The 27,885-nt window shown below is 51.1% G+C and overlaps 1 protein-coding gene across 11 annotated transcripts in view; it reads right to left on the bottom strand.

Annotated features, from left to right (window-relative positions):
- Positions 1-3,962: 3,962 nt before the first annotated feature.
- DAGLA (diacylglycerol lipase alpha) overlaps positions 3,963-27,885 on the bottom strand; it is a 78,410-nt gene continuing 54,487 nt past the window's right edge. For 9 of the 11 annotated variants that reach the window (XM_074586501.1, XM_074586504.1, XM_074586511.1 and 6 more), the window contains 8 exons: positions 27,747-27,827; positions 25,583-25,725; positions 23,272-23,340; positions 22,129-22,201; positions 20,159-20,355; positions 19,666-19,795; positions 18,722-18,903; positions 3,963-16,228 (listed from right to left, as the gene is read on the bottom strand). In XM_074586501.1, the coding sequence (XP_074442602.1) occupies positions 15,301-16,228; positions 18,722-18,903; positions 19,666-19,795; positions 20,159-20,355; positions 22,129-22,201; positions 23,272-23,340; positions 25,583-25,725; positions 27,747-27,827 (1,803 nt within the window). In that variant the 3' untranslated portion in view covers positions 3,963-15,300. Of the gene's footprint in view, positions 16,229-17,697; positions 18,904-19,665; positions 19,796-20,158; positions 20,356-22,128; positions 22,202-23,271; positions 23,341-25,582; positions 25,726-27,746; positions 27,828-27,885 lie in introns of those variants that run through there. The other 2 variants (XM_074586507.1, XM_074586512.1) reach the window with 2 other exon arrangements.

Genomic DNA, 27,885 nt, shown 5'->3' with positions numbered 1-27,885 from the left:
CTTCCCTGCGCCGAACTCGGGGGTCTTCCTCCTCCTCTTGTCTGAGGATGCAGAAAGGCAGAGGGAAACACGACGAGGGTGGCGAGAGGTAACGCCAGTGCAGCGCAAAGCCGGGTGTCGTTTGCTCTGGGGTCATTGGCCTTGTCAGCTCCAACATCGCCAATACCCTTATCGCGGCTGCGTAAGGGACATCCCAGATTGCTCTGCCGGCAGCCTGGGAAGAGCCTGCCTCGCCGAGAGCCTGACCGTGGGCACAGACCCCCTCCCCGCACAGCCTGAGGAGGGCACCCGCCACCGAGCAGAGGGGCTTTGTCTTCTCTCACCTGTAAGACACCCCTCGCCATCACACCGGCGCTTCCCAGCTCAGGAGAGCCCTCCCCGCTCGCACGCCACGGCGATGCCGGACGAAGCGTCGGTGGATGCAGTCAATTCTCCAGAATCCCTGACAGGGAGCTGTTGGAGCGGGGCCAGAGGAGGCCCCGGAGATGCTGGGAGGGCTGGAGCCCCTCTGCTGGGAGGACAGGCTGAGAGAGCTGGGGGGGTTCAGCCTGGAGAAGAGAAGGCTCCGCGGAGACCTTCCAGGCCCTCGAGGGGCTCCGGGAAAGCTGGGGAGGGACTCTGGATCAGGGAGGGGAGCCGTGGGACGAGGGGGAAGGGTTTTACACTGAAAGAGGGGAGATTTGGATGAGATCTGAGGCAGAAATTCTTGGCTGTGAGGGTGGTGAGCCCCTGGCCCAGGTTGCCCAGAGAAGCTGTGGCTGCCCCATCCCTGGAGGGGTTCAAGGGCAGGTTGGACGGGGCTTGGAGCAACCTGGGCTGGTGGGAGGTGTCCCTGCCCAGGGCAGGGGGTGGCACTGGGTGGCCTTTAAGGTCCCTTCGTGCCCAAACCATTCTACGACATTCCCAACTCATTCTCCCTTGAACGGCGCTGATGTAACTGGACTGCGCAAGCCTAAATATGGTCCAGTGAAGGACCAGGGATGTACCACAAGTCCAGCCAGGCGATTCCTTTCCTTGGGTTTGCACTTACACAAATATTCCCACCTTGAAGACCCTTTTCTCCTCGCCCTCCATCCTCTTTTGGCCTTACCCAGCAAGCATCCTTCCCTATGGCGCAATCCGAGGCAGTCGGCACGCGACCCTGTGAAATCACGGTACGTTTAATTCTTCCCCCAGCTCCCCCCACCATCTCCCCGCCCTCTCTGTGGGTCTCTCTCCCTCTCCAAGCTGCCCGAAAGCTTTTTATCTTTGTGCTACAGCATCTCCTTGCCTCAAACACTGCCGCGATTCTTCCCCTCCTGGGCAGGCGGGGTTATTCTGGGGCCCCCCCCCGCCAGCTGTGCAGAACCCGGGCGGTTCATAATGGAAGTCGTGCAGCCACCTAAACAAAACGCCGCTTGCTGGGGCTGCCTCTCGCTCACGATTCAGGCAACTCCTGCCAGTTTCTAGGCAAACTGGAACTCCGGGGTGGGGGGTGTCTTGCTGGGAGCCTGGAGGGGTGCAACAAAAATGCTGAGCGATGATCTTCCATTCCCGGGAGCTCTGTTGGGATGCGAAACGGTGTGAGAAGCCAAGCAGAGGCACCTCCCAGGGGTTTTGGGGCAAGATGGGTCAAATCGGCACACGGCTGCAGTGGGAGACCGGTTTGGCTCTGCTGGCAAACATCTGCTGTCACACAGCACGGAAGAAAAAAATCAAAGCGATGGGCACAGAGACCTTTGTGGACATGATGGGCTGCCAAAGTGGAGGACGGTGTCCTCAAGCGAAGCCCCCCCCAGATCAGTACTCCCTCAGCAGCAGCGCCAAGGCAAGAGCAGACATATAAGAACACATCGCAAGCACCTCAGTCTTCCAGGCGTGACCCAAACCACGCCACCACAAGGGTGGATGGGCAGATGGAGCAGGCAGAGCTTGGTCAACCCTTGGTCTTCCCGGTGTGACCCAAACCACACCACCACAAGGGTGGGTGGGCAGATGGAGCAGGCAGAGCTTGGTCAACCCTTGGTCTTCCTGGCGTGACCCAAACCACACCACCACAAGGGTGGGTGGGCAGATGGAGCAGGCAGAGCTTGGTCAACCCTTGGTCTTCCTGGCGTGACCCAAACCACACCACCACAAGGGTGGACGGGCAGATGGAGCAGGCAGAGCTTGGTCAACCCTTGGTCTTCCCGGTGTGACCCAAACCACACCACCACAAGGGTGGGTGGGCAGATGGAGCAGGCAGAGCTTGGTCAACCCTTGGTCTTCCTGGCGTGACCCAAACCACACCACCACAAGGGTGGACGGGCAGATGGAGCAGGCAGAGCTTGGTCAACCCTTGGTCTTCCCGGTGTGACCCAAACCACACCACCACAAGGGTGGGTGGGCAGATGGAGCAGGCAGAGCGTGGTCAGCCCACGAAGATCCATCCTCAGAGTCACAGAAACCCACGGTTTGGGATGGAAGGGACCTTTAAAGGTCATCTAGTCCAACCTCCCCTGCCATGAGCAGGGACATCTTCAACGAGATCTTCGTGCTTTGACCGCGAGCCTCCTTCAGGGCCACGGAGAGGGCGAGAGAGCAGAGGATGCAATCGTGTCCTTCTCCAACGCCCCGTCCACACCCAAGGCAGCTCCCCCACTGCCGGAGGCGGAAGCAGAGCGCCGCGGGCTCATTCTCTTATCTCCTCTTGGCAAGAGAACCGCTCCGATAAATCTCTTGCTGGTTATTCATTAACCGCGAGAGGTTCGTTCCCAAGATGGAGAGAACACCACCATTGATTTAATAAAATAAAAAAAAAAAAAAAAAAAAAGAATACAGGAATAAAGGACGGTCATGAGTGAGGGACGCCCGTTCCAGGAGACCTCTCCATCATGGGAGACACCAGCACCATCAGAAGGGCAAAGGTTCAAACCAGCACCTCTGGGGTTCAGAACTAGGGCAGAGGAGGAGCATTTGCACAAAAAGAGATCGGTCCAAAGCTTGGGGCAGGTTGGAAAGGAGCTTCTAAGTGCGCCCCACGGAGCTCGTGCCACTTCACAGTCCGCCCGAGGCGTTCCAGCCCCTCACATCTGCTGGCGTTATCCCCCGTGCCTGCAGTATTTCGATCCCTGGGGTGCTCAGCTGGGCGCCGGGAACCCCTGGCGCAGGAAAAGAGCCCACGGCACGGGCACAGCACCCTCTGCTGCAGCACGGCCGAGCGACATCGGGCACCTCGGAGCACGGACGCCACCTCTGAAAGCATCACGATCCGCCTCTGCGTCTCCCGACAGGGGAACCCGAGGTCGGATCGAGCCCCTCCGCTTCGGCGGGAACACCCAAGGGAGCCCCTTGCAAGGGAGCCCCGTTACTGGAAGGAGAAATTGCTGAAAAAGCAGGGAAATTCAAACGCTGCCAGAAAAGCCCGGGATATTCTCACGTGGGTGGTTTCAGAGCCGTACACGCCGGCTACGGGGGGTCTCCCCGGCACCAGTTGCGTCCTTCTACAGGCAGCAGCTCTGCCGTCGTGGCCCCTCACGAGCTCCGGCCCAGCTCTTCCTCTCCTATAATACTTCACACCGCTCTCCCATTTGTACAATATTCCAAGTTTTCCCTTACGCTGAGACCTGGTTCCCCGCCCCTTTGTGCTGATCCGGCCTCATCAGCCAAGAGAGCATCACCCTGCAATTGCGAGTAGCCCCCGCTACTTCCTCTATTCTACTGGTAATTGAAAGCCTTAAATTAACCCGCGTCAAAGCGCCGAGAGCTAACGCCGCCACCCAGCCCGAAATCCTTCCGTATCTAAATTATTTCTATTTCCCTTAAGTTTCCCTTAAGTTTAACTTAAGCGTTAAACTCCGAGAAAAAAAATCGGTTGGTCAAGCAAGGTTTTGTGTAATACAACTGACCAGAACTTTACCTCTTCCGAGAAGCAGACTAATTAAATACCCGTTCATGGCATAATTTTAAAAATACCTTTTTTTTTTTGTTGATTTTTTACCATCACCTTCAGATCACTGTTTCTTAACCTTTTCTTTTTTCCTCTTTTCTAAGCAAAGCGCAACTTCGCATCCTTGGGGAAAAAAACCAAACCAAAACAAAACCCCAAACAAAAATCCACGAGCGACCAGTTTGTCCAACGCTGGTTTCCGTTTAGAAGTCATCAACAGTTAGATCACGGCTTTGACGACTTACGGGTTTCCATTAGTTGTCACTCATTTTCTCTCCGCTTGCCTGGGAACGCATCAGGCCGCCTTCAAATCGGTTTGAAAACTTGTTTTCTGGATGCTTTACGGCCAACGGGGTCGAAAAACGTTTTTTTCTCAATAAGTGGAAATTTCTGTGGTCACCGATATACCTTGGGAACAGCAGCTACGTCCCTACCTACCTTCCACAAGTAAAGGTTTTTAAGAGTAAAACAGGTTTTAAAGCACCATCCACCGTGCCCGCTGCGTACGCAGTCATGTATTTTTCTCCTTAGGAACTGTATTAAAGTATGTTTATACAAGGGTAGTATCCAGAGTTTTATGTTTTTCTTTCCCCAGGAGAGGAAGCGTTTACCGAAGATGCAATATCCTTTTTATGAGGCCGATATAGTTATGGATAGGGAAAGAAAAAACCACCAAACCACACAGCCGGAGGATCAGGCAGGCACTTAGACATACCAGCGCTTTTTATAGGCATTTTTATAGGGACTCAGTAGTTCAGCCACCTTTGAGCTCTTAATTCCCTGATAGTCTCTTCAGGAGCAACCGTAAAAACTATTCCATGCGGCCGTTAATAGGATTATTTTCTTCCAGGCATTCCTTTTCCTGCCTGTATTTCTCATGGCTGTTCAGAAAGCTCCCGTTCCACCGGCTCCCCTTATTCTCCCTCTCTCTGACCCTGTAAAGCCACAAGTACCGCCTTCCCCATCCCAGAATATGAATTATTACGGCCATTATCCATCTGTGAACAGCACGGGCCATCGAGAGCCTGCTTTACAAACCTACACAGACGCGACCCTTGCTCTGCCAGGCTCCTGCCAAACTTTTGCTCATCGGTTTAATCCCGCCTTCTCTGCCGAAGGATCCCAGCACCTCGCTGTTTCTCCCCGGGGGCGGACTTCCACGCTCTTCCTCCTCATCCTCAGCCCTCCTCCGCTCTCCCTGCCCCTTTCTCATACCCTTCCAAAGAGCCCCTTGTCACCAAGTGCCTTTGTTTGGGGTAATGTCGTTCTTTTTGTACGGCACATCGAAGTCAAGTAACTCAAAGCATCGAGTTTCTTCCTTAACTCTCTTCTCCGCAAAGGACCGAGATCGCTCGAGCTGAGTCTCCTGGAGTTTCCACCTTCGGCTGCTGCCCAAAGGCAGGCGTAGAAGCGTCCCCAAGGACACGGATGGTCCCCAAAGCATTTTTCCCCACTCCAAAGGGCTGAGACCCAGAACAGACAGAGCTCGCGAGGTGACGATCGGCCCTGGTGGCAGCTAAACTGTCCCCCGGAGCCTTCCAGAGAGCCGCAGTGATGCCCAGACACCGTATTCCTCATCCCTCTGCACCGAGAGAGCCCGGAGCAGGTTCTTCTTTCTTTCCCACTCTCAAACTCACGCACAACCCTTTAGGACGTGACCTCAGGCCAATCACAACCGTCATTCTCCAGGTCAGACTCGGGAACAGCCACATACACCAGTCATGCTTCTACAGCCAGCTTTATACACGGTGCCATACAATATACAGAAACCTTTATATACATATATCTTTATATAATATGCTATATTAATCTGTATCTTTTCTTTACAGCAATATTAGTTTGGATCTTTCATACATAGGTACAAAAAGGTCACATGAGAATGGCACGTGAGGAGTGCTTTAGTTTCCTTGTAGTCTTCATGCTGGGGCAGCTCGGAGCAGGGATTCAGAGGGCAGCATTCCCGGGATGGGCAGTGACCTCTTGGAGGAGCACGGGGGACACAGGATCCTGTGCTGTGCCCACCCCCACCCCCCCCCCCAACCCCCTCCAATTGCATATGCAACTGCTCTGGGCCCCGCAAGAGGCAGCCGGAGCAGCTGGGAGCTCCCTCGAAGGACTGGTTTCTCCCCTAAACGCAAAAGGCTTCAGCTGTAAGGAGGCAACTGGGGGCAAAGAATTTAATTCAGAGCTACCCTACCCTGAGCTGCCCCAGCACGGGAGGGGACAGAGGTGACACAAGCAGGCAGAAGGGCTTTTCCATAGAGGCATCGGTGTCCGCTGTCAAGAGGAAGGGGGGGACAAGGGGGTTACCGTATGCCATCGCTGCGTGGAGTCCCCCCCCCACCCCCTCACCTCCCCCCAGACGGCTCCTGTCACCCAGAGACCATCGGCTGGGCTCCGTCCAACGCAGCCGCCACTAAAAACCACTGAAAGAAACGGTTTCCTGCCAGTTCCCCTGGTTTTGCCGGCTCCGCTCCCCCACAAGGGAGGACAGGCCAGAGCGGCGGCTGTCGCGGCAGGACACCGGAGCAGAGAACGGAGCCAAAGGAAAAGGGTCCTCCAGGGCAGAGAGCTCCTCTCCTCTTGCCCCATGCACACGGGCAGGGAGGCGCAACCCACCACCAATAATCCCCGTGTTGACATCAGTAATTAAGTTTATCACTAACACAGGAGCTTGAGACTGACTTTTCCCCGGCCGTCACCCCTTCGGTCAGCTGCAGCTTTTGTGGAAGAGAAGTTGGGAAGCTGTAGCCTCAGATGATGCCACTCGGCCCCCGGTGGCCACCAGCAAGCGCTGTGGCCATACCGATAGAGGAGTTTAGACCCAAAAAGGTGTGGGGCAGCGGTCTAGCAAACACACAGCGCCGTGATCGAGCACGACATTCCCAAAGTAGTGCATCACGACAGGACAGACCGTCCGGGCACGTGTCACCGAGCCAGAGTGACACACACGCTCCCTCGTCCTGGTACTGCCACCAAGGGCCTCCCACTCTGAGCCATCAGAACTGCACGAAGCCCGCGATGGAAAGCGGGGCAGCGGAATCCCAATTGAAAAAAAAAAACCAAAAACAAAAACCCAAAATGAAGGCTTGTTCCTGTGCTGCTCTGCGTTTAACGGTTTTGCAGAAAGAAATGAGTAGCCGGAGAGAGATGCCCTCACGGTACAGCTACTGCTGGGCGGGTAGAAAACGTCAGGAAATGCAAAAATAAGAGCATGGGATGAGATGGTGAGGTCAGAGATCTCAAACACAGCAATGAAAGCAGCAAAAATGCCCAACTCTAAAAGAAAAAAAAAAAAAAAAAAAAAGAAGAGAGCCTACCTTTGGAAGATGGCTGTTCCAGAGCCAGCGAGAGAAACGTCAGTAAATCAAAACGGCAGCGGATAGCTCAGAATATAAGTCCCTTTCAACATCAAGTTCTTGCAAAACCAGAGTCAAATCTTGACGAGTAGAAAGAGTTTTACTCGTGAACAGACCTGAGGGAGGTTTTGCTCGTGAACAGACCTGTTAAACACTGCCTGAGGCCGCGCACACCACAGCTAAGGACAGAAAACGCTCGTTTCGCACGAGATGAGGTTCCAGACGGGCAGAGCAGGGTAACGGCGGCACGGGCTCGGGGACACAGCCTGCCTCGGGTCAGGCTTCGCTCTTGGCACTCGGATGCGACCGGAGGCGGTGGGGAACCGTGGCAAGTCCTAGCTGAGGCAGAAAGCGAGGGCAACTCCGCCCCAGGCCTCGGCCGCACGGCATTCCCGGCCACACACCCAGGGAAGAGACAGCGTGCCGAAGGGGGAAAGGGAGCTGGCGGGAGCCTGGTCCCCAAGCAGGAGGCTCGGACCTCAACCCAAAGGAAAACACAAAGGCACAACAGGTATGAACTGAAGAAAGTAAGCAAAAAAAAAAGAAAACAAGGGTACATGCCCTTTAAGCAGACAAAGTTTTGGCTAACAACCTCCTCCGGCACAGAGAGGAACATCTCTCTGATGAAGAAAGGCTGAGGGATTTGGGTCTCTTCAGTCTGGAAAAAAGACGACTGAGGGGGGGCCTTATCAAGGCTTGTAAATACTGAAAGGGGGGTGTCAGGAGGATGGGGCCAGGCTCTTCTCAGTGGTGCCCAGGGACAGGACAAGGGGTGACGGGCACAAACTTGACCATGGGAAGTTCCATCTCAACATGAGGAGGAACTTCTTTGCTGTGAGGGTGGCAGAGCCCTGGCACAGGCTGCCCAGAGAGGTGGGGGAGTCTCCGTCTCTGGAGACATTCAAACCTGCCTGGAGGCGTTCCTGTGCCACCTGCTCTGGGTGACCCTGCTCTGGCAGGGGGCTGGAGGGGATGATCTCCAGAGGGCCCTGCCAACCCCTGCCAGTCTGGGATTGTGGGAGGTGCCGGGCGCAGATATAGCCAGGAGATGGGGAAGAAGGAAACGCAGAAGTTTGGCACTTTGCAGTGTTCCTGCCACCCACGGAAGCCAAAAGCCTCGCTGCCCTCCGCACAACGGGTTATTGTAATCAAGGATCTCCTTCCCAAAATATTTCTCCACTCTAACGACAAAGAGTTTACAAATTAATAGGGTTTAGGTTTCAGACTCTGGCCGCCACAGATCTATCACCCGCCCATCTTGGCAGTGAGGGCCCTGGCTCTCAGAGCTGGAATCTAAAACTCTGAAGCAAACAAACCACAGCCCCCCCCCCCCGGCTTGTCCCTGCCCTCCAACCTGCCCCATCTCGCTGCGAGGGGCAGCGGCTCCTCCCTCAAAGGGAACAGCGCAGGCACACATCCTGCTCCGGAGCTGGCAAAGAGGAAAAAAAGAAAATAAAACCCAATAAATATTGGTACAATCTACATCCCATACCTCTCAGACTTGACCCATAACACCAGTACGACCATCTGACTGGAGTGCAAGGAAGTCCCAGACCAAGTCCCACCTCTCAGCTGCAATTTTTCCTTCTCTGGTTCTTACGGCAGCTGCCAAGAAGGGGCAAACGTTTGCCTCCAGCAGGATACACTCTGCCTGTGGCACGGAGCATCGCCTCCTCCACGCAGGAACGCCATGAGAGGGAGCTTTGGCACAAGAGATGCAGCTCTTCCCAAAATCCTGCACAAGCCCGGAGGAGAACGTGCAACAAGGCTGATTCAGCCAGCGCTTCCGAGCCCAGTGTTCTTTCATTCCGAGCACCAGAGTGGTCCCTGCAAAACCGCTGCTGCATTTCCAACCCTCCCTTTCCTCCGGCAGGCTGAAGAGGCACCAGATACACCTCAAGCAGGGAAGAAGCCGATATTTCACAGCTAAGAAACAACCACCATCCGCGTTAAATACATCTTGGTTTTAACACTGAGCTTTCGGGTTCCGTGCATTAACTATTTGACCCGTTTCCCTTTTATTTCCCTGTACTTCTAACTCGTTACTTCTGCTGCTACAGAAAGCTAACGAGGGAGCACTTAGCCGACAAATACCTCCTCATCCCATGCTTTTCCAACTAGAGAGAGGAACGCAGAGGTTGCCTACACGCTTCCTGAAGCGCGGGGAAGCTCTGCGAGGGGCTGTTGGCGGCAGCATCGCCCTTAAAGAACAGCTCTCAGCAAAACTCCAGCTTTAGGGAGAGGAATTTAAACAGAAGGGACGGCAAACGAGTGACAGCACGGAAGGATTGTCAGCAGAAGCCGTCTCAGACTTCAGTTGTCTGAGTGAAAAGGAAGGAATATAATGCTACAGATCGGAGGAAAGCTGAAGGAGCTTTTAAGCTTTGGGTATTACATATCCCTGTTTTGCTACGAGAAAGATTTAACAGTATCCTACGGAAGGGGCAAGTATCAGGGTGCCAATACAATGGCAAACGACAAACCATGGATATTTTGGGCTAGGAAAAACTGACGCTCCTTCTCCCAGTCTTCCCTCTAGGAATATAGCCACAAAAGACAAACTCTAAACACACGAAGGCATGCATTTCAGCAACCACTAACGCCAACTAATCACCATTGCAAGGGATAATTCTGCTTATACGTGCCCCAGGTTGTAAATTAAACTGGGTATCTGTGCGGGCAATTCAATGAAAATATTGGTCTTTGCCTGCAGGCAGATAAAAAAGCTGAAAAAACCCCGTCTGAGCGCATAAAGAATGTATTAGAAGAGGCCATTTTACAAACCAACAGGATGCTCTCAAACGCGTACAGATCTCATCGCCCCGTCTCAAAGCAGGATACAGGAAGGATTAAAATGAATGTAAAAGTGGGAAGGAACCAGAAACATGGAAAAGCTTTATAGAGAGAGCAGGGGCCCACGTTAATCTCGAGCAGCGAAAAATCAGAGACACCTGGTAAAGAAACAAAACCACTTAATATCTTAAGGGAAGGCTTCAAAATCCCTCTTAATTAGGGCAGGATTACAAACAGTGAAACTGAGCAGAGGGGAACCTTATTAGGAGATGATATTTGAAGAAGTAATGCCATATTCATGCTGTTCGCTGTGCTTGACAGAGATCAGCTCCGCTCGGTTTCTTTTGATGGAGACAGGACACAGCAACAAGTCAGGTCCCGCAGCAGAAGCGGCTCCAAGGAGCTCACGGGATCCCGTATCCCCACGCTTGGTGCTTTTCCTCCTCCTTACGCGCCCTCGTTCACCAACGCCAACCTATTTCCCACCTAAATCCTGTTCAGGACCTTCAGCTTTTATCACAGTCTAAGCAACTATGTCCTAAAAAGCACAGAAATGGGAGTCACTGGATTTGGATGTCCACACTCACAACCAGCTTTGCCATCTCAGTCCTCTGTAGAGAGCAAAATATCTCATAGAACTTCTGTTTGCTTTGAAAAAAGTTCTTAAGAAGTTGTAGAAGTTTGGAATGGACGCTGAAAATGCTGACCACAGACCAGGTAAGCAAAAATTAGAGACAGGCGGAGAACCTCTCAGTGTTGACAGTGCTTTTATCTTTCTAGATAGCATCATCTGCCACGGAAGACAGCAGCTCTCCCAAGTCAATCAAGACAGGAATCCCACATTCAACTGTTCTGGGTCATCAGGAGATCACGGGGAATGGCTTTTCCCCGCTTAAGTGGTGCTATCATGGATGTGGACTAAGACACCATCACCCTGAGAGCAACCGAGAAGAAAGATGAGGTGGCTCCTGGTTAGGTGACAGGAACAGGGAGCAAAGAGCAAAGGTTAGAGAGGGGCAGTTTTAGGAGACAATGCGTGTTCCAAATGGAAGAGCAGGTCCCCAGAGAAGGAGAGGGGATAATGGCAAATATCAGAGAAGGGTTTTCTTTCTGTTCAGCACTTGTACGTACTCAGCACAGCAGGATCCCGTCTGTGTTCTTGGCACTGCTACAGTTAAAGCACAATAAAACCAACTACTATTGATGCAGAAGAGCCTCCAAAACCCCAGCCAGCCACCACTGCATGCTAAGGGCTTGACGATCAAAACTCTCCAGGATATTATCAATGGGATTGTTTTACTCCACTTTGGATACACCCAAAAGGGCTGGAGTGCAGTTTATAGGCGCGAAAAAATGGCCAGCAGCACCAAACCCTTCCCAGAGCAGGGTCAGAGGCGGCTCCCAACTAAGCTGTTGGATGGAGTTCAAGACTCATCTAGTTAAGGGTTGCCCCTGAACGCTTCAAAATTACATTCCACTACAGTCTGTTGGGAATATCACCAACAATCCCGCAACGGCGAGTGCCAGTTACAGAGCCAGCCGGAATCTGCCGCACCAGGGGATCGTGGAAAGGGCAGAGAAGCCCGCCAGGCTCTTTGGCAACACCGCGCTGGTGCAGAGGGTTTCGCTTACTGCGCTTTAATTTTTCAGGTGCACAAAAGCCACTCTCTGCTCTCCAGGAACCTTACCACAAGGATCTTTGAGGGGATTTTAAGGATGTGCCACTGAACTGGGTGGCAGTGCTGGGTGCTGGGGCCCAGGGTGTCAGGCGCTACGAACTGCCCTTCCAGCGCTGCCTCCACGTGGGGTGGAACATCCCATCGAAATACCAAGGGAGCATATACAGATTAGAAGGCACAAAGCTTAAGAGAAGGAAGGAAAAGCCAAGAGATTAAGAAATCTGAAGACGCTTCATGTTTCCAGCCGGCTGCGCAGCAGCGTGGAGCGAGGGCAGAGAAAGCAGGCGAGGGTGTGAAGTACAAATGAAGGAGGTAGCTACAGGCTCAGCATTTATTTTAACTTTCCGGATACGCTCTTCCAGGATGAAATAGGAAATCAGCCTCTCCAAATACTCTTATAGCAAAGGAGCGATGAGAATCAAGACACAGAGAAACATTTAAAGCAGAAATAACGCAAAGAGCGTGGATTTACTTTGTGAGGAACTGGGAACAGATCTGCTTGTCGCGAGAGAAGAAGGGAAAACAGGAATTACCCATAATGTGGTACAAGAACCTTAACTAAAAGGGCTGTTTTGCACCTTTCCTGCCTTGATCCATGGCAAGCCCAGGTCACAAGCATTAGGTATTTTTCCGGGCTTTTCAGAAGCAGCCTAATAATCACAGAGCACAAAGCAAAAAAAAAACAAAAAAAAAAAAGAATGCAGCATGCCAGGCTGTTCCCTGCTACAGCCGGCCAGGGCAAGGTAACCCCGTTCCGCTGGGACACAGTTCCAATGGCACAGAGGAGGAAACAGTCACACACAGCGATTGCGTCCTCCAGGACAGGGCAGAGGTTTTCCCAGGTTAGAAGTGACTTTTTAGTGCAATATTGCGACCCATTAAAGAGCATCAGGTCACTACTGAAACTTTTTTTTTTTTTCTTAAGAGGGAGATAATCCACCTTCCTTCACCTTGAATCGTCTCCCTGCCATCCTCCAGTAGGACACCAGTAGTTCCACCTAGTCTCAAAGACCGCCATCTCCTAATACCTCACTGCCAGGGACAGAGATGACTCTTTCGTTAATGTTTGTAAAGTGCTTCGCAGATATAAAGCTCTGCCTAAGTGCTAAGTGTTATTTACTACCCAGCTTCTGCCGACGATTAAGGGCAGAAATGAACTCCTTTTCCCCACTCTATCAAACGCCTGTCAGCAGTCTGCATCAGGAGGTGAGCTAGCCTGCTAGCCTCGGCCTCCCGACGCTCGGCTCCCCTTTTCGCCCTCAAAACCACCCAGTTTATTGTGCGTGTTCCTGGACACCACCTTTTTAGTGGGTTTTTGGGGCGTGTGAAGCAATTCAGCCTCACCCTGCGGTGTGCAATAGCGGATGACCTGATGGCGCTGGCACAGCTGTTCTACGTGAGCTCCTGAACCACACAAGCTCTCAGCAAGGGGGACAACGCTGCTCTTTCATCAAGGGACTACAAAGAAAAATTAACTTCTTGTTGCTCAAAATGAAAGCGTTTCTCTTTTACAAATTACTTTGAGTTCAGAGGGGCTTCTACCCTCCAATTCAAGACAGTGTAGAAAAGGTCACCTTTGGAACCTAAACTGCAGGGACAGTATTTTACTGCCCATTTAACAAAGTTCCTGCCCCTCTGAAGGCACCGTAATTTGTAAGGAGCAGGGGACACAGTATCCCACACCAAACTGTTGAGCGGGAGATGGGCACTCGGACACAAAGCCCAGTTCGCTTCTGAGCACCTGAAGTTCTTTACACCAACGCACACCGGCTATAAACGTGCTCCCGTTCCGACTCGATGGCATTTGATGCCACTCCTCCGTGTGACACCCAGGACAGAGAGCCCTGACCCAGGCCTGGGGCTCCCAGAGGCTGGGCAATGAACACAGCTGGAAGCCAGGGACAACGGGAGCCCAGGGATTTGTCACGAGCTAAGCTCCATCCTCCCGCGATGGGAATATCGCGGCTAAGGAGGGGAAAGGAGGGCAATAACATCTCTGCGAGTTATAAGGAAGTTAAAAGAGGAATTTCTTTCCCAGTGAGGGAGGACAGAGCTCCAGTGAGACTGATCGGTAACTCTGCCAAGCTTTGATACGAAGGCGTTTTGTCAATTAAAGGCCTTCTACAGGTCACGGTATGTTTAACTTTCTAGAGAGGGAGTTTCTCTCCTGTTCCCCATCACTGGAAAGCGCCTGCCCCGAGAGGTCTAGCAGGCTCCTCCGGGCACCGAGGCTCTGCGCAGCAGCGCTCAAGAGTTTTCCTAGAGACTTGGTCAAGCTTTGCAAGGCGGCGTTGTGCAACTGAGAGGCGGATGAGGGATGCACGCAGCTTCCCCCAGACTCCGATCCACTTTAAAAGCAGGGGAACTTGCAATCATACCCGCCCATCCTCTCCTCCCCTCGGTCCCCGGAGGGAAGAGCACAGGAAGGAGAGAATGAACATGCTTTTTGCTTAGGGAAAGCCTCCCCGTTTGCTTAATAAATACCTTCCAAAAAGCTTAGCAGCTCTGTAAACATACAAGAGATTTCAACACTTAGTAAAAGTTCATCTTTTCCCTGAACTCTCAATGGCAGAGGCTGGCACTGATCTGCGATTATGGGTGGTGTGAGGACCCAGCGGAGACCAGGAGACGCTCCCAGGCTCCGCAGGGGCCTGGCAAATAATGCCGTGTGTCGAAAAGCCCGTTAAATTTTTAAGTTGATCCATCCATGCAGCTCTGAGATGAGAATCCTGTCAGTCCTGCAGGAACGTCGCCAGCTCAGAGTGGTCCAGGGAATTGAGGAGCGATGACGGTGACATCCAGGAGAACTCTTTCTGGCAATGGAAGGACGTGGCAGAGGGCTTTGGCTCTTCGGAACAGTGTCCTTCCCTCTCAGAAGCAGCCCGGTGGTCACTGAAGTACCCAGGGGAGAGAAAAGACAGTGCCAGCCCCATTCTGGCTGCGCCTGGCCAGGGGAGGGGAGACTGCATTTGGGGAGAATACAGCCCCAATGGCTTTAAAACAGGAGAGAGTGTCCTACAAAAAGCAATCCCTGTGGAAGTGTGACGAATTGGATCTTGGGCCAGATCCGACATGGTAGTGCAATAGGGCCCAAAGTCTCAATCCGTTCATTTCCAAAACCACTGACACGGTACCAAGGGGGCGAGACGTGGCCTGGCCCCCTCTATCCGATCCTCGAGCTTCAGAGAATCCACCCCTTCACCCCAGGGGATTCCCTGAAGCAGGGTATCTCACTCCCAAACTCAGCAGGTGCCCTGGGGCAAGGAATCTGCCTCCAAAATGAAATGAGACAGGCTGAGGTAGGGAACTTGCATCTACCTTTAGCGACTCTGACCCCTCTTAGCGTAGCAGCCCTCGTAAGGCAACGCTTCTTCTCCCAGCTGCAAGCATGGGACTCCAGCACAATCCATCCTCCAGCGTGCCACCACTGTGTCACCCCAGAAGGAATGTTTCCGGCTGTCTCCTCTGACCCAAACTGCCCAGATGACCACCTCCCTCCATGTATTATCCCAGCATTCAGCCTACGGGATCAGCTCTCAGAGCCGCATCCCTTTATCCTACACTAGAGGGCCGAAATCATGAGGTCGTCCTGCTTGGCAGGGCTGGTTACGTGCCCAGAGGGGGTGGAAGTCCGGATTTTGTCAGTGGCCAAGCACTCCTGGCTGCTCACGCCTGTGGGAGTGATGTCCATGAGTTCTCCAGATGAACTAAGGGGGAAAGAGGGTGAGACTGAGATGCCCGACGAAGGATCTGTTGAGCCTGCAAACAACCTTGGGGGCTTTGGGACTAGGTTGGGTTCGTATTGTGCCCTCAACAGGATCTCCTGATCGCTGACCGACTTGGGCATCTCCGCAAAGTCACTGGAGCTGTCTGACACCATCATGCAGTAGATGTCCTGGAAGGAGCTGCTTTTGCTATCCAAATTAAAGAGGCTGTCTATGAACTCAGCAAATTCCAGCACTTGGGGACTGGGAACATCAGTGAGGCGGCCGTTCTGGAGGGACAACTCCTCGCGAGGGGCTAAGGAAACGCGGTCCCCCTCGCTGCTGGCCCCCTCCTCGCTGCAGCGTCGCTGGGGGGTAGTGCCACCACTGTTGAGGACGTTGTCCGGGGCCTGAGTCTCCTGGGAGTGCTTGGAGAGGCTATCAGCAGCCAGCAGCTCTGTCCGCGAGCTGAGGGAGGGGTTTTCCTCAGGGATAACAGGGTCTATGTAAAAGCAGTGCGTCTCGTCCTTCTCCATGACAGCATGGAGGCTGGGGGAGCCCCGGATGCTCCGAAAACCAGAGGAGCGTCTTGAATCAAAGCTGTAGATGGATTCATTGTCCGAGAGGCTCTCCATGGTCGCCAGAGGGGCACGACGGTCCTGCAGCTCCACAGACAGACGTTCCTTTGTATCCAGGAGAAGCAGCTCCACGGGGTCTTTCTGCACAGGAGAAAGTGGCTTGGTCTCATAAAACCCCTCCAAGCTAATTTCAGAATGGGACTTGCTCCTGCAATGAGAAACAGACAGCGTGAGGCTGCATCACTCCGCAGAACCTCAGGCTGCCAGAACAGCCAGAGGAACCAAGTCTTGGGCACAGAGCTCCTCATAACACACCAAGGGCACATGCCGTTACTCTAACCAGAGCCATCCACAATGGCAAAAAACCTCTTATCTCTCCGTCCTCCCAACTGAAAGTATTAAGCACCGTTTCCTCCCTCTGCAAACTCAGGTTCTTGCCCTTCTGCCTTTTCTCCTGCCTCAATGTCTTCTCTCTCCAACACCATTTTCACCTAAGACCATGGTTCTGCTCCCAGTGAAACCTGCAGTGTTTCTAACCATAGTGCAGTCTCCGTACGTGCAGAAAACCCCCTCTCTCACCTAACACCTCTGTATAAGAGAATCGAGGCAAGACAGACTGAAGGACTTGCCTGCAGTCAACCTACTACTTTCTCTTCCTTCTCACACTCTGGAACCACTCCAGTCTCATGCCTTCCCCACCTTCTCCATGCTGGCAGTCCCTATTTTACTACCACAGAAGGCTGTTAGAGCATTGCCCATGACCAATTCAGCTACCACCTCAGGTAGCAGGCTCTAAAATAGGTTAAAAAGGCAAGTTACTTGACACAAGCAAAGAGCTTTAGAAAGACTCCAGTCACACTAAGCCTTTAAAGGATCGGGCAGACTCCTCCAGAGAGACACCATGACAAAGACACAGGGGAAGGGCTGCCCACACCAGGCACATACAAAACCTGGGATTAGCTGCAGCCAAAGCAACAGCCCTAAAGACAAGAACTTAAGGAAATACCTGGGAAAAGAGCCCGAGCTTGGGAGGGGACTGCTGCACCTGCCAAAACGACGTGATGTATAGGGAAAGGCTTATAAGGCCAATATTTGATCCCCTTTGTGACTTCAACAGAGTAATAGTGATCTGAAAACAGGTTTCAAGAACCCCAGCAACCTGGCTCTAACCTTCAATTAAACACAACCAACCTACCACTGTTGCCACTCTAGCATCTCCATCCTCTCCCCCGTTCCTTTCCCTTTCATATCTTGGAATTTCCCCTCTGCTTTCACTCACCTCAGAGGGAAGCAGCTCCTTGGGTCTGCTCTGGCCATGGCACAGAACCCACAGCTCCTCTCCCTGCTGCTTGACCTCCTTCATCTTCTCAGGCTTACCGTAGCTTTCACAAACATGGGCCGATCTCCGTTCCTGCTGTTTCATCACAGCTGCCGTTCTGTTTCTAAGCTCTCCTTCACTGTCTCTAACCATTCGCTTTCTCTGTGACAAGAACTTTGCCGTTTTCATATTATTTGGGGTCTTATCTTTCTTCTGAATTTAAATCTCACTTGTGTTATCTCAAGGATACTCAGCCCTCCATCACTCAGCACAGACCATCTCACACTGCCTCTTCCCACACACACGGACCTTCTTGTTGGGTCTCTCTACCTGAAACCTCCATAGAAGTGCTTCCCTTGCAAAGAAACAATCCTCTCCCACCCACAATGCTGCCTTCTGTTCCCACTCAACTCCCATTTGCTGCCTCTGACTACAAGCCACCTTCCTTCTCTCGTCTTTGTTTTGTCTGCAACTTTGCCCTACGAAATGCAATTCTGTGATGCAAGTCATGTGTCCCAACTTTGAAGTTAATCTTTGCCTACGATTTTTATATTTATTTTCTTTGCTTCTAACACGTCTGTGGTCCTGCAACACCTCAAATGTTACCTGAAAATCTGCAAGGTGTCTTTCTGCCCTGGGCTCCTGGAGGAAAGCTGTTTACGTACACCACAAAGAACGAGCTCTTCTCCAAACCACTCCTTTTGTATTACCTTCTTGATATTTCTCCAGCTTTTGGCCTTTGCCAGACTGATGTCAGTGCCCAGGGATGGTTCAGCTTTCAGGAAACCACCCCTTCGGCACTCGGAACGTGCCTTTTTCCCCTCACCTGCTTTCCACTGGACTGAGCCTCCTACTCTTGTCCCTCAGAAACAGGACACCAACTGCTCTCCCCCTCACCGGTATCCATGTTCCCAGATTGTCCTGTTTATAATATTGCACAAGTCACATCGTAAAGTGGCTTTAATGCACGTATTTTTGAAAGCTTATGGCTTTCACTGCTCCTCAGCTTTTGAGAATCACCCTACGGGTTATCTTGGGGCACATAAATCGCAAAAGAAAACAGAAATTTGGCTGCAAGACTGCAAGCGTTGCCTTTACAGTTTCAGGGAAAACCCCATTCGTCTGGATAAGGAGAAAAGGGAGTTTCTTCTAAATGCTCAACTTCTAGGTTCTCCTGACCTTGCTGCACTCACAGATTCTCGAGCAACAGAAAGGATTTCCCTCCCCCCAAACATGACACAAGACACACTGAAGCTAAGTAAAAGCCCCCCAAAGGCAGCCCGTGGATCTGTCCTTTCCACAAACATTGATCGCGATGCCCCAAGAGAAAGAGGACACACAAAGCCAACAAATTCTTCAAAGAAATCAAAGATATATTTTTACTTGGTACTGCTGTTCCTTCTGTCCACCGTTATGGCTCCGGTTCCGATCTGCACTGAGGGTCCACTGGGTAAGGGCTGATTCTGGAAGATCAACTCTGGGGTGAGATCCACTTCTGTAGGACTCACCATCACTTTGGCTGCAGAAAGTAAAGCTGTTTTCCCCTTGTTGTAATTCTCCAAGACCTGTTCAAGGCAAGCAGAGGAACAGTAGTGCTTTACCGGAGGTAGGAGTTTTGCTCTTCTCAGCTCAGGACTTTCAAACGGCTGGATTTGCCTCTGTTTCTCACCAATGCCTTCTGCAAAGGCAAGGTCTTGAGATGAAGGATTATATCAATGAATTCCGACATACTCTATGCTGTCGGAATGCCCTGCTGGGAATCCAGTGCTAGGGAGCTGGCAGAGGATGCTGCAGGAGCAGCCTTCAGACCAGCAGGGCAGAGAAGACTTGGCTAAATCTCCGCGGTGGAGCTGCACGGCTAGGAACTGGAGCTTAGTGGCAGAGACCCAGTCTACAACCATTAGGCATAAGCTCAATCACCCTTCAGACCAACAGAGCTGCAGCGTGGAGGACTTCTGTCACAGCCTGGATTTCACCTGAGCTGCAGTCTGTAACGGGCAGCTTCTGAAAGAAGGAACCAAACACCACCCAACCTCACATTATTATGACATTAAGTTTGGAAAGAGGACCTAGTCTGGGACTCTGGGTATTGGGATGGAGATTTACATTCCATTTCCAGACCTCGTTACATTCAACTCACGCCTGGGCATGACTGGCCCAGAGCACAATCTTCTTTCCTCCTCCCCTCCAAAATAAATGGTCTTGTGTATTTAAACAACCAGCTCTCCTGGGCAAGGACTACTTATCCCGTGTACACAAAGGTCCGTGACAAGGCACCCGTTTAATTAGCACACTAATTGCCCCTCGATCCTGATTCTCTACGTTACCTTGTTGAGCCCTTCCATGACCACATATGGGAGGTGTTCGTGCAACATCGCCGGCGAGATGATCACTTCATTAAACGCCTTATTGTCACCCCAGATAGCAAAGTAAGTGGGATCCTCTTGCTCGCAGCAACTGGAAGAGGAGTTGGGATCCAAACAGAAGGGAAAAGAGGGAGCAGGAGATGAAAGAGCAGGCCAATATTTTGGCAGGCAAAAGAAACAGCAGGTTGCAGAGACAGAAAAAGCAACAGGAGGAAAAACAGAGGGAGGAGATATTAAAGTACACATGCTACTGCCATTGCTCTACAACTCTGCACTAGCCAACAGTGACACGACTGTTTTTCTACTCTGACAGTGCAGACACTATCCCTGTCATTAAGACAGCAAAAGAAAATAAATCACCTCCTTCATAAATGGCTTCCTGTCTTGAGGAGTCTTTTCCGAAAGGAAATTTTCACCCCCCACCTGTTGACTCGGCAGCTCTGCGCGTACTCACCAGCACTGCTCGGCAGGATGGTTGTGCACCACGTGGATGATGCGGCCAGGCGGGTAGAGCGGCGTGCTGGCAGACAGGGCAATGGTCAGGTCGCTGGGATGGGTCCAGAGGCGATTACTCGTTACGGAATTTTCTTCCGTCTCTTCGGGGAGCTCTGACTTGGGTATGCACTTCGTAGCACCCACGATGATTCGCCACTGTTCAACATGAGGGGAAGGAGGGAGAATATTGAGAAGAGAAAGGCATCACAGAAAAGCAGAGTCATCTCACAAACACTATTGGTAGGTTTAGACTCAATACCTAATATCAGGGGGAAAAAAAAACCCAAACAACACAACAGGTCTTGCGCCCCGATTGCTTAAATAACAGACATAGAGAGAGATAATCCTGCCCAGAAAAGCTGCTGCTTCCTTTCCTGATTTTAACCTTGGAAGTGCCACCACCTCATCCTTCCTTTCTTTTGTTGGAGGATTTTGTAGAATTAGGGATCCAGAGCAAGCACCAATTCGTGCACCAACTCGTAACTGACTATCTTCCAGGATAAACAAGGGAGATGGAAACTGAATTTTTAATGTACCAAAATAAACAAAAGACTACACAACACAAACAGACAGAAATTTTGTTTAGGCCTTTCTTTATGCGCTAAAAGAAGTCCTAAAAACCCACAAATTCACCAAAAAACCCCGTAAGCTGAACCACAAAAACCATAGAATGCTAACAAGAAAAATAAACGTAAGCTCAGTTTTCTCCCTCTACAGGCCATTTCTATAATATTTTCCCCCTAAAAATCTTAATGTCTTACATTTTTTCCATCTCCGTGTAACAGTAAAGAAGCCTGGGGAGGAACAACGCTCCACATTTCCCATCTCCAAAACATTAACAGACCGCTTACCCTAGAACAGCACCACCCAGCCAGCAGGCAGCAGCGTTTATAAGCAGACAACTGTCGTGCTTCCGAGCCCGTTACCATTTGTTACTGGCCAAGAAAAGCTACAGTGGGAACACAGACTTCAAACCTGGCTCAGACGCGATTTCCTGCTCAGTTATTTCAGACCCGTGAGGGTGAGTTTACAGCACGTGAGCTGGAATCATCACACAGGCTGCAGAGTGCAGCCCTTCGCCCTGACCTCTCCAGCTGCCTTCCAGCTCTCGCCATCATGGAATCACAGAATTGGGGAGGTTGGAAGGGACCTTTCAGATCATCAAGTCCAACCATCAACCCGACACTGACAAAACCATCACTAAACCATATCTCTAAGCACCACGTCTACCTGTCTTTTAAATCCCTCCAGTGATGGCGATTCCACCGCTTCCCTGGGCAGCCCGTTCCAACGTTTGACAGCCCTTTCCGTGAAGAAATTTTTCCTCATATTCATCCTAAACCTCCCCTGGCAGAACTTGAGGCCATTTCCTCTTGTCTCATTGCTTGCTCCCTGGGAGAAGAGACCGATCCCACCTCTCTCCAACCTCCTTTCAGGGAGCTGTAGAGAGCGAGAAGGTCTCCCCTCAGCCTCCTCTTCTCCAGGCTGAACACCCCCAGCTCCCTCAGCCGCTCCTCGTAACACTTGTGCTCCAGACCCCTCACCAGCTCCAGTGCCCTTCTCTGGACCCGCTCCAGCCCCTCAATGTCTTCCTTGTCGTGAGGGGCCCAAAACTGGACACAGCCCTCGAGGTGGGGCCTCACCAGTGCCCAGTACAGGGGGGACAATCGCTTCCCCAGTCCTGTTGGCCACACTATTCCTGATACAGGCCAGGATGCTGTTGGCCTTCTTGGCCACCTGGGCAAACTGCCAGCTCATATTCAGTCGGCAGTAACTCTGGTTACCTAAATAATAGTCACGATGGAGCTGAGGAGACCTGGAGGGCAGGAGATGTCTGCAGTGTTGCTATGTGACACTAAAAGTTATACCATCACTGCTCAGGTGCTGGTATATCACCTTTACTTCAGGTCTCTTAATCTTTACTCTTACCTTTGGTTTGTTACTTCGTTGAAGAACATCCAGAAGCTGCCGGCGAAATCCCTCCAGCTGAGAGAGACCGATTCTGGAAAAAGAGGAAAATGCATTTACAACAGCTGGGCAGGGAACAGGACAACAGGGACACACAGCGCAGAAGAACAAGAAACTACAACAGATACTACAAGAACGCAACCCCACAATGCAGATCATTTCAGAGGAGGGTTGTGGCATCACCCCGGACCAGTAACCAGGGTTTAGAGGCCACAGGAAACCATCGTGACAATGAAAACGGATGAAGTATAATAGCAGAATCAGGATCAGTGGACACAGATATGAGAGAGGTCAATGAACAGATAAGGAGGGAGATGATGCAATCACAGAAAGAAGTGAGCAAGAAACAAGCATAGGATGACACAGAACAGATAACATTAGAGAGGTGGCAGAGAGCTTTATGACACCACTAAACAGATTAGAGGACGGACAAGATTGTCAGACAGGTTACCAAAAGTCGTATTCAATGCCATTTAGTACTTTCCCTCCACTGAATTCTACATGCCTTACGTTGCAGACAGAAATGTCAGCATTTATCTGAGGTCACCCAACAGGGCAGGAGCAGAAGTAAAACCCAGGTTGTCTGGCTCTTAGTCCAATGCCCTGTTCAGCAGAACATGTTCCCAGGAGACGATGAGAGGTGAGAAATGCCAAGCCACGAGAAATGAGGGAGCTGGTTCCGAGATGTGAGATGATATGGAAGAGGTACTCGGGGACAAACAGTACAAAATGAGATGACAGCACATCTAGTTCAGGGCAGAGCGTAAAGAGGTCCGAGATAACACAGGCAACCAGGAAAATGGGAGACGCAGCAGATACCACAATGAGTATATAATTATAAAGTCAGGATATTCACCCTTTTCTTTCATACAGGCAGCTGAGAGACAGGGAGGGATATGCCTATAAAAAAAGGTGTGTGAAACACCAGCATAGGTGTTCAGGTAAAAGACACAGGGAACTAGAAAGACAAGTAAGAAGCACACAAGGGCAGGTAAATGAGGAAACTGGAGACAGAGATGATCTAGATGTTTCTGAGAGGAAACGGGTGACTTTGGGATAGAACAGCAGAAACTCATCAAGAAATTCAGACACTTCTCCACTTGCCTGGGCACTAGATCTTTGCCAAGCACGACTGCAGTCACAAACTCTTTTGAATACTCCATGGCATCCTCACTGGAAGAGAAACAGGACCAAGCAGAAGCAAACAGTGTTTCACCAGCAGCAAAACTGCATTTCATTCCCAGTTTGCCACTGGTGTCAGCGAGGTTACCAAACAGTGAACCAGCATCACAAAAACCACAACCCAAGCTGCTCGAGGCTTTTGGGACTTACAACCTGTTAAAGAAAAAAGCCTGATATTCACAACCCATGCCCCAGGCAACATTATTGTGTAATGGTATAGCTCATACAAACAGAGCAGCTCCTTCCTCCTTACCTGCACACAGCTCTGAATATATTCGGAAAAGGAAGTTCTCTAACTCTCAGTGCCTCATAGATCTTTTCCTATATATGGGAATATATGGGAATGGCCAGGACAGCAGAAAGGAAGGAGAAGATATTCCGTGCTCCCGAGCCTACTCTAGAAAGACAGCGTAGAACTAAGAACTTTCCACAGCAACCTGAGCACCAAGATAAGAGGGAATTAAGGCTTCCAGTCCACAAGCTGGTTCTGCAACCAGGTAACTTCCTAGAGATCATCTTCTGAATCAGTCACCACAGGCAGATGCCACACTGTTGACCTAGAGATGATCCTGGGTACAAATACAGCGCAACAAAAGCGTGGCAGTCAGAGGGGCCTCCTCGAGCCGCGACAGTTGAGGTGACGCAGCACAGCACGGCCCGAGCTATCACACCAACTCGGGAGTGGAAGCTCCGAGCAGAATGCTATGAAACTCTCATGAAACATTCTGCAGAGCAATTAATCTACAGCTGCAGAAGACCAGGGATTACTATCATAACAAGGCACGCTAACGTCCAGATTCATTAGCGGGATGGTTTAAAAGCCTCGTCTGCTCCTGGAACATGACGCAGTAACCATCGCTAGAAGCTTCTGATAGTCCATGGCTGCTTTCAAGTGCCCCCATGGCATCTGTCATGACTAGAAAGACCTTATTTCACATCACAGCAAATCAAGCGTGATGTTTTTGTTTGGCTACCATGTAAATAACACGACCAGCAGGTCTGTTCCAATTTACAGTGGGAGGAGTTCAGACATGTGAGGCAGCTCCCCTCGATTCCCCCTACAGCCGAGGGAGAGAAACAGGCACCCAAGAAGCACGATCCCTCCGACCTATTTTAGGCACTCACTTTAGAACGCCAGAAATCACACCCCAGAAATGCCAGTTTCATTGTCAGCTGCAAAAGGAGCCCAGACAACTAGATCAACGGATGCAGATACCTACATTTGGGCAACTATCTCCCTTATTGTACCTATACTCACAGCAGATGGGGAGAGGACACGCTGGCACTGTGCAGAGGATAAGGAAATTGCACTCTGTCCACTCAACTTCCATTTTCCACTAGTCAGGGTGAAATCAGAGCTACGGTCGCAGACAACTAAGTCATAAACCAGAATATTTGTGAGAGTGGCCACCTCAATACTAAACTATAACAGAGAGCAAAGGCTGCCAACAACCCTCAGCTCCTACACCTGCCTCTCCATTTTCCTGCATCCTTCTCAGGGCAGAAACTTGTCTTTTATGCTTCTTAGAATCATAGAATCACAGGGTTCAAAGGGACGTCTGGAGATCATCTAGTCAAAGCCCCCTGCCAGAGCAGGGTCACCCAGAGCAGGGGGGACAGGAACGCCTCCAGGCGGGTTTGAATGTCTCCAGAGACGGAGACTCCCCCACCTCTCTGGGCAGCCTGTGCCAGGGCTCTGCCACCCTCACAGCAAAGAAGTTCCTCCTCGTCTTGAGATGGAACTTCCTATGGTCAAGTTTGTGCCCATTCCCCCTTGTCCTGTCCCTGGGCACCACTGAGAAGAGCCTGGCCCCATCCTCCTGACACCCCCCCTTTCAGTATTTACAAGCCTTGATAAGGCCCCCACTCAGTCGTCTTTTTTCCAGACTAAAAAGACCCAAATCCCTCAGCGTTTCTTCATCAGAGAGATGTTCCCGTCCCCTCAGCATCTTGGTAGCCCTTCGCTGTCCCCTCTCCAGCAGTTCCCTGTCCCTCTTGACCCGGGGAGCCCAGAGCTGGACACAGCGCTCCAGCTGTGCCCTCCCCAGGGCAGAGCAGAGGGGGAGGATGACCTCCCTCCACCTGCTGGCCACACTCTTCTTGATGCCCCCCAGGATGCCATTGGCCTTCTTGGCCACAAGGGCACATTGCTGGCTCATTAAAGCATCACAACCAGGATCCGATCCAGCTACTACACCCACCCTCTCACGCATTCTCCTGCCCCAGCACCTACCTCAGCAGCCCACCTGGGGGAGAATAGGCAAAGCACTTCAGCGATGGGTACTGGGGACGCAGGAGGAAGGACAGGATGGCAGCTGTGCCAGCGCCGAGGGAATGACCAACCACAATCAGGCCGTAGTGTTTTGTTCCTCTCCCCTGAAAAGAAAAACCAAGAAATTGAGGTCAGACTGCAAGATAAGTCCATAACCCCCCAAATCTGTCCCTTTCCACAGCTGTCTTTCCTACATATGAGCACTCCACACTCCGGTTAACCAGCTCCTCCACCAATGGGAGCCAGTGAGGGAACATTAGATTTTGAAATGGAAGCAGAGAAGGAAAAAGGAGAGAAAAAGGAAATATACACAAGCTCTTGGAGTTATTTAGGATTTGCTACGAGCCTTTTGCTCCTCCTCAAATCTGCCAGCCTTCTGATAACATCCGAGTCCAGGCTCACACACCTGAGGCCTCCTTGGTTCTAGAAATGACTTGCTTTCATTCATTCCACCACTTGCGCAGGCTGAAAAACAGACATCCTAAGTTGCAGTTTGAACACTAGTCTTCTAAGTCTAGATGCTCTCAACAGCTGGCAACTGCTCACGTAATTCAGAGACAAAACTATTCCTTAATGTTTTGTGCTGTTCCTGTTATTCAGAGGCTGGAGCGCTAGGCATGGTTCAGAACCCTAGAAGTTCACTAAGACAACGCTTGAAAAGCTTCAGTCTTGTTTTTCTGCAGCTCTGCCAATGCCCTGTGGGTTTTACTCAGGGAGACAGAATCCAGCATCCGACTCTCCACAGCCTCCCGTCACCACAGGGGTGGCTGTAGCTGGATTTCTGCGTAAGGTGAAAGAACATACACAGAACATAAGACCAGGCCACAAGAATGAAAGATCTATTGTTGTGTCATTTTCCTTCTCAAGATCACTTCTAAGTCACCATCACGCCTGTTACAGTCAGTGAGGTGAATGCTGGGGGAGAATTAAAACTTTATACACCTCACTTGTTATACTTCTTCCCTAAACATCTGTTGCTGGCAACTGTCAGAGACAAGGTGCTGGGCGAGATGAACCTCTGGGAGGACATTTACGTTCTGGCCATACCACTTCTTCAGATAGTCTTCAAAGTTGAGCTGCAGACAGTACCTAGGTTTCTACACGCCTGCCAGCTGCTCCATCTCCTATACATCAAGCTCTCTCTCCAGCCTGGTGGGTCAGGTCCAGCTAGTTACGCTATTTTTCATCAATTAAGAAGGTGGACCCACCACGCATCAAGCCACCTTCAAACAGCACAATATGATACTCATTATCACGCACAGGAGACAGAAAGTGTAGAGCTCCGAACGTCACCGTATCCTGACCAGTCAGGCAGCAACTGAGCTCTACAAGACATCAGGAAAAAATCCTCATGAGTAACAGCTCACTTAAGAGCAATTTGCTCTTTCTGGGTAGAGAGGAATAAAGTACAGTATAAAGAAATCAGACGCCTGCGTATCGCTCCCTACATCTACCAAACATCACAAGGCAGATGCTTGAGTGTCGACTGGTACAACACTAGAGTTTCAGGGAGCCGTTGAGGCTTTTATCCCTCTATTCTTTCTCCCTTGAGCTATTGCTCATTTCCCCATGGGCAGCGCTCAGGCCGAGGCGCTCTTTGGGCATGAGACAAGGCCAGCTGTCTGCCAAGCAGGGGATCGGGCAGTTCAGAAGTTCCCTTCCCAATGGGAACATAGACTGCGCTATTACTGACACATAAACTAAGGTAAGCTGCTTCCTAACATCTCTCTCGGGCTCTCCGATAGCTCTCTATCACGAGAAATGTGCACACACAGTCAGTCAGCACGGCATCCCATTGCTGTCTCCAAAGAGAATCTCCATAGAGATGGGATTTTAGTTCCTGTTGATTTGTTTTTAATGTTCCCTGTCCTGCATTGCCACCAAATGGGACTTCCTGCCTTAGCTTTGCCTGAAAAAAAGAAAAGGAATCAGGAGCTCTGCAGTATCAGTGGTTTCAAAATCAAAAAGCCTTAGGGGAATGAGTAACTCGTTGCCTGTCTGGCAATCCAGAGGGATAGAACTGAAGGAAGATTTAAGCCATTAGTACAACAGATTCAGGGACAGTGTTTTAGGGGAATCTCGTCTTCTGTACAGCCTGCAAGGATAGAAGAAAACGAATACTCACTAAGTCTCGTCCAAAAGCTTGAGAAAGCACCATTTCTTGCTCCAATTTCTTCTTGATGTACTCAGCAGATAGCACCATTCCCTGAGGGAAACACGAAGACAGAACAGGATGTAAAGGGTTGCGTATCGGCCCAGACCTA

The sequence above is a fragment of the Larus michahellis genome, chromosome 4 (genome assembly GCF_964199755.1).
Source record: "Larus michahellis chromosome 4, bLarMic1.1, whole genome shotgun sequence".
Taxonomy (NCBI): domain Eukaryota; kingdom Metazoa; phylum Chordata; class Aves; order Charadriiformes; family Laridae; genus Larus; species Larus michahellis.
Note: the sequence above shows the minus strand (reverse complement) of the source record. Positions and strands in the feature narration are given on the sequence as shown.